The 17,398-nt window shown below is 45.2% G+C and overlaps 1 protein-coding gene across 1 annotated transcript; it reads right to left on the bottom strand.

The window, feature by feature from the left end:
- Window positions 1-4,615: 4,615 nt before the first annotated feature.
- Window positions 4,616-11,830, bottom strand: LOC113140504 (high affinity immunoglobulin gamma Fc receptor I-like). Its single transcript, XM_026324351.2, has 6 exons — window positions 11,217-11,830; window positions 10,416-10,457; window positions 10,066-10,341; window positions 9,417-9,653; window positions 9,103-9,330; window positions 4,616-5,630 (listed from the first exon to the last, which is right to left on the bottom strand). Exons 1-6 carry the CDS (start codon window positions 11,245-11,247, stop codon window positions 5,626-5,628), a joined length of 819 nt encoding a protein of 272 aa, XP_026180136.1. The 5' UTR covers window positions 11,248-11,830; the 3' UTR covers window positions 4,616-5,625.
- Between the last annotated feature and the right edge of the window lie 5,568 nt (window positions 11,831-17,398).

The raw sequence follows: 17,398 nt of genomic DNA, 5'->3' as shown, positions 1-17,398 counted from the left end.
CCATCGGCCGGAGAACGTCCGCAGACAGAATGGGTCTTATGGACGCACGAGGACTGGGACCGTGGTCCGGGGGCTCAGTCCCAACAAGGTCAGACAGTCAGAATGAAGCAGAAAGAAACAGGTGGAGAGTAGAAGAGCTCTCAGCTGATTGTTGTGTATTTACAGTCACTGCTCTAATTCACATTATTGCAAATCAGACTGATCTGGTTTCATCGTGTTTCGGTGTCGGTCGGAAACCGGACGCGGCCGAGGACGGTCGGCCCCGCGGGGCCCCGGTCCCGTGGGCCTGGATGTGGTTTGTTCTTCAGCTGCTGCTCTCACATTGATTTCTATTGATTCCTTATTGATTTCCCACAGTTTGGATCTGAAAGGCTCAGACTGTCGTCCTCTCTGGGACTCAAAGGAAACATCTTTGTCCTCACAGATCCACTGCTGTTCACCTGACCGTGGACCTGAAACAAGTTCTGGTGTCGGTCCACTTCAGGGTCAAGCTGCAGTGATGCTGTGATGTAGTTTCCCATCAGTCCACAGGTTTTTCATCAAAACTGCAGTAAAGGACGCTCTCATGTTTCCTCTGAGGCAGAAACTACAGTCTGGGCCCTTCTCCCAAATGGACCAGAACCACGTCTGGTTCAGTCCAGCTGAAGGGAAATCAGATATAGAAAATCAAACCAATAAAACACAGGCGGGTCTGTTTCTTGTGTCCTGGAGGCTGAAGGTTCTGGTCCATGTCAGACCTGAAATGATCAAACATCTGGGTCACCAATGACGTCAGTCATCATGTCCCAACGAGCCAATCACAGGCAGCTCTAACCTGCAAATGTCCGAGTCACGTTGCGTCTCTTCAGGTGAGTGTGTCACGTGAGGCTGAGACAGACCTGAACGTGAGCCGGTACCGGTCTCTGCAGGTCTCCAGATCCTGCTCAGACCCTCCACATCCAGCGGTGAGTTGTTGGACTGTCCTGCATCTAAGTTGTGCCCAGTGGAGCTTAAAGGACAGACAGTTGTTCTATGTGAGTTCAGCATCTACTGGTTAAACATGTTTGAATCAGTGTAAAGAGAAACTGTTGAGTTGGTTCAGATCCCATTGGACTGTTTGCTGAGCGTTCATGTGTCATGTCATCACTTTAGACAATATATATATGACACTGAATGTTCTGTGAAGAACCTGGTCCTGGATAATTGCCCAGGTGGGTCCAGCTCCTTTATCTAGAGCACATGTTTTCTTCTGGGGAGGAATTGTTTTCCAAAAAGGGGAAATGTTGTGTCTTCAGTAATTCCCTGCGCTGCCGCTGGAGGCGCTAAGGAGGAAGGAGAGGGGACACGAAGAAGAAAAAGCCGGAAGACTGAGTTGTGATCATGCGGATGTGAAGTTGCTGTTCAGGATAAACCAAAGCCTCGGATGGAAGATCCGGTGTTGTGCTTCCTGGAGAGATCTAACAGTTGTGTTTAAACGCCTGTGGACATGTGGAAAAGTAACTTCCTGTGTCGCTGCTTTAAGTGGCAGTTGAGCATGCTAACTTAGCCGCTAATGGCTAATTCAATACAAAACTCCCATTGGGAAAACAGCCGTTTTACGGCCGTTAGCGGTGTGAGGTTTTGGATGAATGTGGCTGTTTGCAGGATGTTTATTTGTTGTGTGTTGGAGCTGAACGGCTTCGTGTTGGTTCTGTCAACAGTCTGAATTGAAAGTGTTTTATTTGAAGCGTCATTTAGTTTGACTGATGTTACTGTGAATGAGCTGAAACTGTGTGACTGTGTAATGAGGATTCTGAATGAAGTCTTGGACTGAAGCAGCTGAGGACTTTTCTCAATGAAATGAGTCATTCATGTTTTTATAGCTCAGGGTTTGTTCCTGCCCGGATCTGGACCGAACCTCCTCCAGGTGCTGAGCTTCTACTGGGCTGAACCAGAATCCAGCTCAGGCCCAGTTTGGTTTTCAGCTTTAAGTCAAATGAAGCTCAGAGAAAAGTGAGAGCTGTTTGTGTTGGTGTGTTTGCTTTGGAAATATTCTTGTGTCTCTGTTCATGTGCATCAGAATCAATATTCACCCAAACAGGTCGTGTTGGAAATGACTTTGATCCTTTGGGTCCAAGGGAAAGGGGCTGGGGGTTTATCACCACATTTCAGCATATAATTAGGAAAATCTCTTCAGCAGCAAAGTTATTCCTGGACTGTCTGATGAAACATGGAGCTAAATTAGAACAAACTCACAATATGAAGCTGTGACAACTGATAGTTGGACCTCCAGGGCCCCTGAAAGTTACTGAACTGGGACAGTTCATTAGATTTTGGACTGGAAAATGGAGCTCCATCTTAGAAACACGCCCCCTTTTTGAAAGCCACACATTTGGCCGAGGCTCTGATGAGGACTCTGACAGACAGGAAGTTAGAGAGACCACCAGTGTTCTCCACTGCAGGACACAGTGTTTCTGCAAGCACATCTCCACTTGTAGAGAAAATGTTCACAGGCTGATTTATTGAAAGAAACGTGAGGATCGTGGCCTAGAATATAAAAAGTGACCCAGTATTCTGAGATATTTGATGTTGATGTTGAAATGGACTATATGTTGGTCCACGTAGTATAATCATGCAAATACTCTGAAGTTAAATGATGATTTTTGCAGGTGTAAAAAAAAAAAAAACTGCTTATGTTTTTATTGTTGTAAAGAAACCTGTTGTGACCAGAGTCTGGTGTTTGTTTCCAATAAATTAGTAGATTTTCTTTGAATTTGTCAGGAGCCATTTTTTTTCTAAACAAAGCACATACAGAAACCATGACCCTGAAGCTGTGACCCTGAATCCGTGACCCTGAAGTCGTGATACGTGACCTGAGTCAGTTGTTACTCACCTCTTTGTTCCTCCTGGTCCTCGTCCCTCTGTCTGTCCATCCGTCTGCTTTGCCTGGATCACTACATGTGTGTTTTTGTGGAAGGTCAGAAAGTCCCGTGTTGACCCAGTGACCTGGTGTCAGGCTCCGCCCCCTCCATCCTCCACTCACACAACAGCAGGAACCATGAAAACCTGCAGGTGAATGAGATCTCCACAGAACAGGGAGAACCTTTAGGGAACGTTTAGGGAACAGGAAGTCGGGACGGGCTGAGAAAATAAGGTGAAGAAGAGTTTTAATGAAGGTTATTAGTTAAATCTCAGACAGATTCACTTCCTGTTTTCAGGTCAAACTGATGAACCTTCTGTAGTTTCTGTCTGATCATTGAAGTCAAACCTTGATGAAATGAACCTCCAGTAGTTTTTCATTCTTTGTGTTGACGTCACTGTTGTTTGTCGTCATGGACACTTTGTTTATTTGTGTGAGGTTTGTTTGTTTGTTTGTGTCTTCCTGCAGCAGGTCGACTCCTTCAGCTCAGCACAGACGCAGAACAGACACGAACCAGCAGGTGGCAGCAGAGTCTGAGCACAGACAGAGGACGAGCTGAATCATGGGAAATGTATTTTTTCTTAAAGATCAGTGTTTGACAGTTTGTCATCAAACCGTCGAGCTTCAGTCGTCACAGCAAAACATGGACACGTGTTAGAAAATATCTGCTTCTCTGGGAAAAAGCCAAAGACACAAGAGTCCTGAAGGAGAACCACAACTCCCAGGGTGCATTTCACCAGCAAACAGCGAATCACAGAGCTTTCAAATGCCGCTCACTGTTACAGCCAGCGGTTCACTGATTCTTCATGGCCACAGCAGCTGAGGCTCATGGGTACTGTAGTTTTATAAACACAAGAAACCAGATCAGTTAGAAACAAAGTGTAAATAATAGAATCTGCTGCAGCTCCACCTGGTCATTCTGGACTCATGACTCATGGCCTGGTCACATGATGCTGCACCGGAACTGAAACCCAATTCCTTTATTTTATCACTCCAACCTGGAAGTAGTCCTGGTCCCCCACGATGGAGGGTGTCATAAAACTCTTATTTCTGCTCTGAGGAGCGAGGAGGCTGCCTGGAGGAGCTGTGACCGAGGATCCATCCTTTGTTACGGGTTGACACGCCCCTTTATCAGAAGTCAGTCTGTGATTGGACACTGCACATTAAGGAGTCAGGACCCCTCATGTGTCCTACAACATGTTTCCTGGCTCCTCTGTCCTTGCTTCCTTTCCAAGCACCATATGTGGGACAAAGGACACAAGTGAAGGAAACATGGATAAATTAGTGGACCTGGTATCTAGTCCAGGACTCAGCTGCTGTTTCCCCCTTAGTTTAAGGTCAAAGGTCCACAGGTACACAGAATGACTTATAAAGTGGAGTTTAGATCTTTGAGTCTCTGGTTTCATGGTAGAATTTTAGCCAAGGTTCACTTAAATGTGTTGGACTAAAGAATGCATGGGATGAGGGTTTTAGTGCTTTAGAGGCCTGTAAATAACAGCCAACAATTGTTTTAGTGCTGGTAAAGGTCTGAACACAGAGGGCACCTGAACAAACATGTTGGGTCTGTTTGAGATTAGTCCACCCCCTTTTGACAAACTATATAAACCTGAATTTAAGGGAAGAAGACAGAGAACGCTGTTAGAAGTCTTCTCTCCATGCTGCATGGAATTAAATTGAGATGATTCATCACACTAGTGTTTGTTTTTAACCTAAATTAAATTTCTACGACAGCATGGAAAGTTTACACGTCACTGATGGAAACTTGACTCATGGTTCAGGAAGTGACACATGAAAACCAGATCGGAGCAGAAGAAGAAGTGGAGGTTTCCTGTGTGAAACACCGTCTTCACAGCTGTTCCTAGAAAAGGACCAACACCCTCTGTGGTTTCAACATGAGGGTCAGAACATCAGGCCTCTGAAAATAATGCAGTCCAGTCCAACAGCACCTTTAACTGTCAGAGACCTCGAACAGAATTTCTACATTTCTGACTCTTTCAACAGAACCTGAAACACACTGAGCTTCATCCAGACAGAAGTGATGGCTGGTACTGACTCACACTCAGGGTCAGGTTGTCCTACAGTTTGGACAGACCTGTGAACGCATCATGCTGGATTGAAACCAGTACAACAGACTGGGAGCAGGACTGGCTGCTGCTGGGGTCTGGTCCTGTCAGGTTGGTGGTTCAGCACTGAGGGAACCTGTCGATCATCAGAACCACCTCTGATTACAATGATGTGGTTCTGGACCCGCGGGTCATTTTGTGCCTGCAGTTAAACACATGAGCTTCTCCTGCACCAGTGGACTCAGCGACAGATGGGAAGATGGTTCCAGAGTCCATCAGCCTGGTGTTGCTCCTTTTCCTGGACCTGAGGTTGGAACTGATGGAACCTCCAGAACAAATAAAACACAATGACGCGAGAACCGAACAGTGAACATGTCTCATGTGACTGGATGTGACAGAATCAGCCCGGATCAGAACACGTGGATGTTGTGGTGGTTTCCTCTGTTGTTTGTGTCTGTGGTTTCAGAGAAGCTGAGGGTGTTTGGTAAAAATACCCAGGTGAAGACACAGATGCTGTGAAGATACGAGCAGCAGAAGTTTCACACTCGTGTTGTCAAAGCTGCTAAAACGTGTCGACGTGACTGAAATAGAAGAGACACCATCAGCTCTGGGATGGTCTCAGAAACCAGCCGGTCTGTTTGTTCCTGTTCAGGAAGGAGGCTGGGCCTCGTGCTCACATCATGTTCACTCTGCGTCTAATGATGTGGTCTGGACATTTTCAGATTTTTAGTCTGGGTTTTAGCTGAAGCTGAAAACCTGGTTTCTTCTCAAGTCAAGTCAAGAAGTTTTTATTGTCCTTCCAACCACATGTAGCTGTTGCAGTCCACAGTGAAATGAGACGACGTGTGTCCAGGACCATGGTGCTGCATGTAACAGAGAGACATGTGACAACAGGAGACTAAACCTAAGACACTTGTGCAAACAGTGTAAGACAGACAAAGAGACAGTTCTCTACATAATAAACACAATAGCACTGAACTGTACAGGTGATGTGCAAAACAACCTCAGGATCAGAGTCAGACTGATCATTATACTTAGTACACATGGTACTCATTGTACACATTGTACACATTGTACACATGGTACACATTGTACATATTGTACACATGGTACACGTTGTACAAGTAATGCAGGATAGATGGTTTGAAACTGAAAACATTTGTACATTCATATGAAAACAGTGTCAGAGCAGCAGCAGTTAAGACAAGAAGAAGTTTGTAGCAGCAGAAGATTCAATAACATCATCAGCATTTTATCATCTCAGGAACATCAGAGTCAAAGGGATCAGGTCTAAACCAGACTTGGAGAGACTCATCCATGCTTTTATCTCCAGCAGGTTAGATTACTGTAACAGCCTGTTCACGGGGCTCTCAAAACGAGCTGTAAGGCAGCTACAGTACATTCAGAACGCTGCTGCTCAGGTCCTGACTAGAACCAGGAAGTACAACCACATTACTCCTGTTCTCAGATCTCTGCACTGGCTTCCTGTCTCTCAGAGAACAGACTCTAAAACAGCACTGCTTGTGTATAAGTCTCTTCATGGCTCAGCACCACAGTACATCTCTGACATGTTGGTGCCATATGAACCATCTCGGACTCTGAGACCATCAGGGACAGGCCTCCAGCTCCTGCCCAGAGTCAGGACTAAACAGGGAGAAGCAGCTTCAGTTCATGTGACATATGACAACTGACAGTGATTTATCTGCTCAGTCTGCTTTCAGTTTAATTTCACTGTTTGCTGTTTCTTGAACTTGTCTTTTATTTCAGTAAAGCTCTTTGAATTACTCTGAGTATGAGCTGGGCTGTGCAAATGAACTGCAGCCTTTGTACGAGTGTGTGTGTCTTCATATGTGTGTGTTTATATTTAGTCCAGTTCCTTGTACTGAATATTGTGCAGAGATGACTCATACTGATGTGTGTGTGTGTGTGTGTGTGTATTCAGTCCAGTTCTGTTGAACTGAGGAGTCTGATGGTTTGTGGAAATAAACTGTTACACAGTCTGGTTGTAATAGTCGTGGCCTAATGGACAGGGAGTCGGACTTATGACCTGAAAATTGCAGGTTCGATGTCCTTGATAGAGGGAAGAGAGACCCCGATGATCTTCTCAGCTGTCCTCACTAACCTCTGCAGGGTTTTTGCAGTTCCCAAACCAGGCAGTGATGCAGCTGTTCAGGATGCTCTGAATAGTCTCCATGTAGGACGTGGTGAGGATCGGTGGAGGCAGATGGACTTTCTGCAGTCTATGCAGGAAATGGAGACGCTGCTGGGCTTTGCTGGTGATGTAGCTGGTGTTGAGGGTCCAGGAGGTTCTCTGTCAGATGAACACCAAGGAATTGGGTGCTGTTGATGATCTCTACTGAGGATCCATCGATGTTTAATGGAGAGTGGTTGTTTTGAGCTCTCCTGAAATCAACAACTATCTCTTTTGTTTTGTCCACATTAAGAGACAGATTGTTGGCACCAGGCTGTCAGCTGTTGTACCTCCTCTCTGTATGCCGGCTCGTCATTCTTGCTGATGAGACCCACCACGGTCGTGTCACCAATGAACTTGATGTGATTTGAGCCGTGCTTTGTGACACAGCAAAGACGTCAGTCAGACATCAGTCAGTAAACCGATAAAACTTTGACCTTTGTAAACTGAAAACCTGGTTTCTTCTTCTGCCTCAGTTTGGTTTGTTGGTTTGTTGTGCGTCAGACGAAGGAGACGGTTTTCTGACACAGTCACATCTAAAATGATGGTCCTGGACTTTGTCTTTCAGAGAGAAAACTGTCTCTGATGTGATGAAGCTCCAGCATCAGTGTTGATTCTGTCAGTTTGTCTGGATTCAGCTTTAAGTCGCTGCTGCAGAAGAAAATTCACTGAAACCTTTGGAAACGTCTGAATCTTTTATTGTTGCTGAAACACTTAAAGCAGGAAGTCGGCACATGTTCAAAGTGACAGGAAATAATGGGACCATGAAGGACTGAGGGTCCAGTCTGTCTGATCTGTGACCGATCCCATTAATAATCAATGAGACCTGGTTCAGACGTGGACAACAGGACGTCCACATGTGAGTTTGTCTCATTTTTCTACCGTTTGATCTGTTAAAAACTTTTCTCACATGATTAAACTCAGTTGTCAGTTATTGATGAAGCAGTTTACTGGTCTAAGCAGAGACAGTTTCATAGCTGCAGTGATAAAACAGTCCATGACTGGACCCTCGTGTTTTAGGACAAACAGCTCTGATCATTTCCTTTTCACTGACTCAGTCACACATTGTCCAAAGAAACAACACAGTGAAAACTTCAGCTGCATATTTAAACATTAAAGTCTCTTTGTGTGTTTTGACCAGTGTAACATCACGACTGTGCAGCTCTGAGCTCGTGCACAGCTGTGACATCAGCAGCGACGTCATCGTGCCCTTCGTCCTGGTGGGTCATCTCCATGGAGACGACTGGTTTGTTTCCTGTGGGAGGAGTCAAGAAATAAATGTCTCCATTAGGCCGTGAACCCCTGAGTGAGGTCAGAGTTGACTCTACTCGCTGCAGGAAAACCAGTAACGTTTTGTCCGTCAGTCTCTACCTGATGATGTTTATGGAGTCAAACTAACTCTGACCCTGCAGACCAGCCAACACTGAGCAGGAACACCAGGAAAACACATGTGGACTGATAAGAAACCTGCTGACACCGACGTGGACAGAGGAGGACCAGCTTGGACACATGGACCATTACAAAGAGTGCTGGGTGACAGGACAGGGCCGGTTGGTGCAGACCCAAGGAGAAACAACTCATATTTTCAGAGCAGGTGACCTTCACCCAAACACTCCTGGAGGTAAAATCCAGCCTGCAGATCTCAGGAGATGCACTGTGACATACAGCAACCTCGGGGTCAGCATGTTGGAACTAAGATGGAAAAACTAGACTCCACTAAATTCACTTTTATCCTCAAACTCATTCAGTGACAAAACTAAAGAAAGTTCCTCCATAAAATGTCTGAAATGTGTCCAAACTCATCCAGTTCCAACACATTTGTTCCTGTCGCTCATTTACTCTCAGGGACTTTATCTCCTGCTGCCTTGATGTTTCTGCTTCAGGCTTTGGAAAACATGGAACTGCTCAGTATCAGATCGTCGGCAAAATAAACTGTAGTTAAGGTTTTACTTTGAAAAAGTTTGTGTCACCTGTTTTCCTGCTGCAGCAGATCGACACCATCAGGACGGTGCAGACACAGTACGGACTGAAGACCAGGAGGTGGCAGAGGAGTCTGACCACAGACACAGGAGGAGGAGGAGGAGGAGGAGATAGGGAGGAAGAGTCCGTGGGAAGAGGAGCAGAGGGTGATGATGATGATGATGATGATGATGATGATGATGTAGTAGTGGGAGGGTCAGAGGTCGTAGTAGGAGGATCTGTAGAGAGGGGAGCAGAAGCTGGGTCAGTGCAGTGATCAGTTTATTATCAGCTCATAAACAGGAAGTGATGTCACAGTCCTGACCTTTGACCATCAGCCAAATCTGAGGAGACTGTTGAACCAGATCAGGAGAGCAGGAGTAGAGACCTTCATCAGACTGTTGGACTTTACTGATGGTGAACTCTGTGTCAGACCTGGTTTCAATGATGGACCCGTTCCTGTAGAAATACGCTGGAACTGTGGAGTCTTGTTTGTTCCTACAGCGCAGAGTGACATTATTTCCTGTCTGCACAGGAAGTGCAGAAATATTGAGGATCACCTCTGAAACCGACAAACACAGGCCACATTTGAGAAGAGCCAGAATCAGTCAGCAGGGATCACCACACAATGCATGCTGGGTAGTTTTCTGTCTGACCCGCTATGAACCTTACATAGGAAACTGGAACCTGACACAATGGAGACGGTTTCAGTTTCTGGAGCCAGACCCCAACATGGATGTAGGATGACAGCTGGATACTAGATCACTATGTGGATCATCCCACTGAAAGTTGCTGTTTTCACACATGAGCCAAAACCTGTTTTTCTTCCAGGTTTGATTCCACATTGTGGTCCCAGGGCTCATGCTCTTTGGTGTTCCTGTTCACAACAACTGGAACACCAAGGAGCATGATGGGAAACAACTGGCTCTCACCTGGTCTAAGAGCTGACAGGAACAAACAGGGGGACTCTGTACCTGAGATACTGATGCTGATCCGGTCGCTGCTCAGTCCAGATGTGTGTTCACACCAGTAAAGTCCAGAGTCTGAGGGAGACACTGGAGACAAGACACAGGAGGAACCAACAACATTCCCAAAGTCATGGCCACGTCCACACTGTTGACTGGATCCCTGGACTGTCCTCTTCACTGTCCATCCACCACCTGTCTGTCCATCTTCAACACAACTCAGAGACACTGAGTCTCCACTGAAGAACTGCTGAAGGTTTGGACTGAGATTCAGGTTCAGAGACACTGGAGGACACAGACAGTCAGTCAGTCAGTAAATGTATCTGTATTATTGTTTCAGTGTCTCTGGTTGTTCTCACCTGCAGAAACAGTCAGTCCAGACAGCAGCAGCACAGACACACCTGCAACAGGAGGTCAGAGGTCACTGAAGGTCAGAGGTCACTGAAGGTCAGAGGTCACACATTGTATATATTGTCTGTTTCTGCCTGGTTTTAAAATGTGTCTCATGTAAACTGAACACCTGAGATGCTCAGCTGTCTACAGACACGTGCACAGGTGACCAGACCACCTGAGCTATGATTCCAGAAGCTGGTCTGTTGTATCAGATGGACCAGTGAAACCTGTGGACGTGTTGTCAGGACTGTGTCATTGGTGACGTGCAAAATAACTTGATACGATAAAGGAATTAGGTCGGAGAGTCTTCACCTGTAACTATCTGTCATGGCCCTGTCAGGGATTAAATGTGTCCCAGCAAGTGGTCTGAGTGACCAGATCACAGTCCGCCATGATGATTGTTGGTGTGGTCAGTCGGTCCACTTGAGACCAGATCAGTCATAAGACATTTGAAGTGGAAACTGTGTCTGTGACTTCAGCCAGTCAGTGACTGGAAACATGTTCCTGAATCTCAAATGTGACGTTTGACTTTCTGTCTGTCCATGACTGTGAAACGTTGGTCACTATGTGTTAAATGTCATTAAACTCTAGAGACTGTTTCCACTGACGCTTCACTTTAACTTCATTTTCCTTATTGAGCAGAGAAACATCACAACAACTGCTACTGTTGACTGTGGTTGTGGTCATGTGACTGAATGAGACAATGAATGAATGAATGAATAAATGAGTAAATGAAGAGCTGGTGTATCAGCTCAGTGTGGACTCACCCAGCAGCAGACTCACAGCTGGAGGCTTCATGGTGTCTGGATGGAGACTGGTTTCTGAGCAGCAGAGCGACGCCTTCACTGTCACCACTTCCCTGTTGACACTCAGGACGTCAGGCGGTGCCCACCCTCCTGCTGTGGTCACTGGTACATAACCAGGACAGAATGAATAAATGCAGCACACACTCACTTCAGGTTGATTCAGTTTTCTTTGAACGTCTCCACGTCACAAACATCATCTCCAGGTATTTTACTTTGAAAGACAAAACCCGTCAGGATGAGGTTGAACGATGTTCTCAGAATAAGTTATTTTACTTTCTGACACAAACATGTTAAATATTTTAGCATGAAAACATTAAACAGGGCAGAATATGGAGTTTTATGGACTTTGTCATGGGACTGAGTCAAACCAGTTTGATCTATTGGTGTGATGGTGTCAATGGCTCCAACAAGGACCAGGACTGTAAACACAAGGTGGACCCACTTCTCTTGTCTATAATTGTCTATAAATTGGAGGAAGTGAAGCCAAGAAACAAGGAACATCACTGGTGAAAGTAATCAGGGTAATGAGAAACTGACTTCAAGGAACACAGGAAATACTACAAAATAAAAGTCTCAAAACAGGAAGCAGGGCTTGGATCCTGACCTGTAATCTGATTATGTTCTAAGTATATGATGTCCTTTGAGACGCTTCTTAAACCAACAACAGGATGTGTCATGTGTGAGCCTGGTCCATGGTAACACACAGGTTGTGTGTCTTTGTGTTGTGATGTTCTGAGAATGTGGACCTGATGGAGACTAACAGATAAAGCAGAAGTGAGTTCAGGAGAAGTCGTCAGGACAGTTTCAGTCTCGTGTTGTGGTTGGTTGAGCTGTTGACACATGTTGAAAATAGACATGTACCAATCTGAAGCTGATCATGTCTGTTGTGTCAGTGATCAGCTGCCATGTTGCTTCTCTATGTTACAGGTATTTTCTATGTTGGGTTGGGCTCAGTGAGGCAGCATGGACAGACTGGACAAGACAGACCTGATGCTGGTTTCTGTTCCTAAGGTCTATTGGACTAGACTAGATCTTGGACTCGGGATGGGGTTGGTTTTCCATTGTCCCTTAGTGTGTGTTGACCCAAATACAGACTGAACAGCAGAGCCAGTTAAGGGATGAACTGGGTTTTCTTAATAAAATCCCAGTAAAGTCTTCAGGTCTTTAGTCCTTTGCAGTCTGGGCAGAGTAACAGGTTGGTTCTATATAGAAATAAAGTGGGCCAGGACTTTGAGCTGGTTGTCTTGGTGACTGTTTGTTGGTAAATATTGTCATATTTAGGATCAATGTGTTGATCATGTGTTTACATGATGAATCTACAGACTGAAATGAAGCAGTTTCTAACTGGTATGTTTCCTGGTTTGGTCCAGGTGAAGCAGCCAAGTGCAGGTAGTTTGGTGCTGAGCTGATGCTTCAAACACGTCTGACCTGAACCTCATAGAGAATCTGTGGGTATTGTGAAGAGGAAGATGTGAGACACCAGCCCCAACAACACAGAAGAGCTGAAGGCCCCTATCAGGGCCACCTGGGCTTCCATAGCACCTCAGCAGGACCACAGACTGATCACCTCCATGTCACTGCAGCAGTAATCGATGCAAGAGGAGCCCTGACCAAGTATTGAGCTGTACATGTTCATACTTTTCAGCTGTCAAACATTTCTGTTAAAAATCCTTTTCATTGGTCTGAGGTGACACTCTAATGTCCTGAGATACTGAGTTTGGGGTTTTCATTGGCTGTAAGTTCTAAAAGTCAAAATGAAAAGAAACACTTGAAATAAATCAGTCTGTGTGGAGTGAACCTATATCACACATGAGCTCCACTTTTTGAGTTGGATTAAAATGAATCAACTCTTTGATGCTCTAATTTATTGAGATGCAGATGTATTTACAGTGTCTGTGAAGATCCTCAGTCACCTAAAGGTTGAGTCATGGAAACTGGACTTGGCCAAACTAGAGACACAGCTGAGCCTCGTCCAGTGTCAGGAAGAAAGCTCAGAACTCTACACTGGAGAAACCAAACAACCACCAACAGGAGGATGGTCCAGCACAGGAGGAGCAGCTCCTCAGGACCACAGTCAGCTGGTCACCTCCATTTAGAGGAGACAGGACACTCATTTGAAGACAGTGATGGACACGTTGGACAGAGAAGATAGATGGTCTGAAAGAGGGGTCAGAGAAGCTATATATGTCCAAGTGGAAAAACCCTCCTTTAACAGGGGTGGAGGGTTAGGGTTAAGGACTCTCACCTGGTTTACATAGTTCACCCAGTGAGCCTATGGGACTAGAGGTGGAGTGAAACCAACCTGGGACATAAATTGGAGGTTCCAGTCCAACTTTGTCTTAGACTGATGAATCTACTTGGATGGGTGATGAAATGTTTCGGCCTTAAAACTGAAATCCAGTTTCCCTGACTCAACCTGTAGATAATGTATTTACAGTATTCCAGGAACCTGCTGATACCATGGAGCCACAGCTGATCCACGGTCTGGGTTTGTTCCTGTCCATCATGTATGGATCTACACTCCCCTCCACACTGTTGGAGCACTGAGGCCAGTTCCTTTATTTTTGCTGCAGACTGAAAACATCTGGGTTTGACACCAAAAGATAAATATGAGACAAGAGACCAACATCTCAGCTTTTAGCTCCAGGTGTCTCATTGTCCTCTCTGTTTTTATTTTTAAAGCTCTTGTACCAAAGATCCAGGTCCTGGTCTGAACGAAGCCCTAACACATTATAGGCAGCAGGTGTTCAGCACGTCTGTCAGTAGACATAGATTCTCTTAGTGTCATTGATGATGGATTGATCATTGATCAGTGACATTAACACATTAATTTGCAGTTAAGGAGATAACCAGGGAAAAGTAACACCCATGAAAGTGTTGTCAGGTGTTAGTAAAGAAGGTGCAGTGAAATATTGTGATATTATTACAAGGTGACGTGATGTGCTTCATATCTGACTGATGGCTCCTGCTCTAGATCAGCGTTTGGCAGCAGCTGATCCAGAACATTAGACAGGACATGATGTTCTCATGATGTTTTTGCTCCTCAGGAGAGACTCAAGGTTCACCTGCCCCCCAAGATGTCACCTATGCTGATGTCACCATCAGTCACAGCCAATAGGAGAGCTAGGCTCTGAGTGTGTGTTTTAATGTGTGTGTGTGTGTGTGTGTGGAAATGTTCCTCCAGTCTTCATAGTCAACAGGCAGATCTGCTGCTGCTGCTGCTGCTGCTGCTTTTCCCTGTGACACATTTAAACAACCCAACAAACTGGACCTGATATTTACGGTCGATCCCTCTGGATGAGACGAGTTCGGGACAACCCAGTTCTCTCAGGTGAGTCCAGATGTTCAGCTGGACTCACACCAGGACTCGGATGTTTCTCCGTCCTCAGAGCTGGCCCAACCTGTACCTCTACACAAGCAGGGCTATGTCACCAGGTCCTTCATAGTTACTGCGTCATGATTTAACTGTGAGTGACTGTATTATGATTTTATTGTGGTTGATTTCATGACATATAAATGTGATTAAATACAAGAACCAGTTTTACAGGGACATAAATCAATGTGTGAATGTGTCAATGGAACTAAAACAAGTTGTGTCCACAGGTCAATAGGGAAGCAAAGAAGACTGGATGAACAGATGGCTGGGAGAAGAAGGGAAGTACCTAAACTAAAATAGCATCAATACAGGAAAATTATTAAGATCTGAAGTGTCATGTAGCTTTAAGTTGTTGGCCACGCACTGATCTGCCATCTGCCATCACAAAGTCTGCCTGGTAACTGACCAACAGGACGAGGAAAGCACATAATTGGTTGATCCAAACTGTAAAAGAAGCTTTATGTGACACAGTGATGTGTATTCATGCTGTGCTTTGTACTGGTTGTAATGGGAAATAGTGACTTTAGGTTAACTTGAAGTTAAAGTATATTTAGTTTGTGCTCCCTTATGATAAAGGAAGCTCCAGATAATGTCCTGACATTGTGTTTATGTCAATATGTAGTTAACAGAGGGCAGCTTGTGTCTTTGCTGGTTCAAATAAAACATGTTTCTTGCTGTTGCTAACTGGGAGGAAGTGGGTCATTAGCCAGTAAGCTAACGTTGGGCGGGAACATGCTAAAAGGTGAGGATGTTAAAAACAATCCGGCTGAGAGTATAAAGGTATTTTAGCTATAAACAGTGAAATTACAAGGGAACTCATTCTGTTCCCTTGTAATTTCTCTTCAGGTTGACTCTAAAGCAGGGACACTAATAACAGCATCACCACACATGAAGGGGAGCCAGGAGGAAGGTGCAAATTCATTGACTCAGTAAAAGCATGAAAGGTTCTAGTGGGAACACCCAGTCTGGGCTCCTTGGATACTTCAAATAACAAAATGAAGGTAAATGAGAAAATTAGCACATTAAACTGTGGAGGAAACAAAGCTGATGGCCAAAGGTTGAATCTATTACAGATATAACTTCTGGTAAATCAGAGGGAAACTTTTCTACCAAAGGCAAGTTGTCCCTAAGTTACACATACTGCTCTAAGTCCCCCGTGAGACCATTTGTCTCCCTTAGCAAATGATTATTTTATCCACAGAAGGATGGACAATGGATGGAGAATGATGACTGACCACAAAGTCGATCATCGACCTCCGGTCTAGGGTGTCTTAGTGCCATGTGACACCCTTATGCTTGAACATGGTGTTCGTTATGGACGAGCTGTGACTAGCTCAGAAGTCCAACAACAGAAAACCGTTTGGGTTCAGATTGGGGAGACCCTTCCTCCCAATCATGCCCCTCCAGGTTTCACTGTCACTGCCCACAGTAGAATAATGGAGTCCCCAGTTGCAGCACCTTTCAGCACAGAGACTCCAAGAAGGCCAGGTACTCTGTATTGCTTTTCGACCCATAGGTCCAAGCAACAGTAAGAGAGCTGTCCCCCCAACACAAAGGTGCAGCGAAATGACCCATTCAACAAGGGGAAAACTTCCCCGGCCCCCTATGGATCCCACTGCGAATGATGAGCCCACAGAGGGGCGGCCCCACTTCGCCATTTCGGGCTTTGCCCAGCTGGATGGGCCCCCAGCTTCGCTTACTGGTGGAGATCAAACGGTAATAAAGTTTGAAAACAGGGGCTACGTGTGTGTATGTTGCAGTAGGAAGAAATATTTGTCATATACATTGTTGTGTTATACATCTTTATTGTTTACCTTTGGTAAAATTGTAAATAAGAAATAATGAATAACCGTATTTGCAGCCAAAGGCAGGGTCAGTGCTCATTTTTAATCACACTCGCTTTCTCTTTTCCTAAGTCAAAGCCTTCTGGGAAATGAAGTTCTCAACTGAAAACAACCTGCAGCACCAACATCTACAACTCCAGTCTGAAAAATAACATGAGATCTACACTAATATGTTGATGCTGAAATAAGTTTTCTGCCTCAGATCTGCTTCATAAACAAACACAAATAAACGAAGTGAATCTGAGCCATAAACCTCATTTCACCATTGTCGTAGTTTCTGTGATCGGTAGTGATGGAGAAATCGAAGCTTCATGAACCAACAACTGGTCTGAAAACGACTCGCTGCTTCGAAGTGTTTGACACAGTCAGAAGATCGACACCTGCTGGTTGGGTCTGAGACCTGCATGTGAGGGGTCGTCCTGACGAGGCCTCATGTCAAGATCCTAATAATCATATAAATTATTTCAGGCTCCAGCAGCTGAGCCTAGAACAGGAATAAGCAGGTGGAGATGATGACGGATAGAAATTATTTGATTTATTCAGACCTGAAGAGGTTTGGGGTCTTAATCAGACCAAAGTTCTCTGAGGCCCATGATCCAGCTCTTTTTGGCTCTTCCTCCATATCACTGACCTTTGACCTTTGACCCACACAACCTCCCTCTCTGACTGACCTGTTCCTAATCCTGTCCTCTGTCTGTCTGGTGTGTGAGTGAGTGTGTGATCACACCTTCCCTGGCTGTAACTCAAACCACTGACGTCAATAATAATGATGTCGCTAACAAAACCCTCAGTCTGATCAGAGACTCGGACCTTTAAAGTCCTGACACCTTCAAACTTTTCAGCTCCTTCAACATTCACGAGACGTCACGTGACGTAACGAGAGCTCGCTCGCAGCGGTCACGTGACTGGGGGTATTTAAGCGG

This window comes from Mastacembelus armatus, chromosome 18, assembly GCF_900324485.2.
Source record: "Mastacembelus armatus chromosome 18, fMasArm1.2, whole genome shotgun sequence".
Classification (NCBI taxonomy): domain Eukaryota; kingdom Metazoa; phylum Chordata; class Actinopteri; order Synbranchiformes; family Mastacembelidae; genus Mastacembelus; species Mastacembelus armatus.
This window is presented reverse-complemented; position numbering and strand designations above follow the sequence as displayed.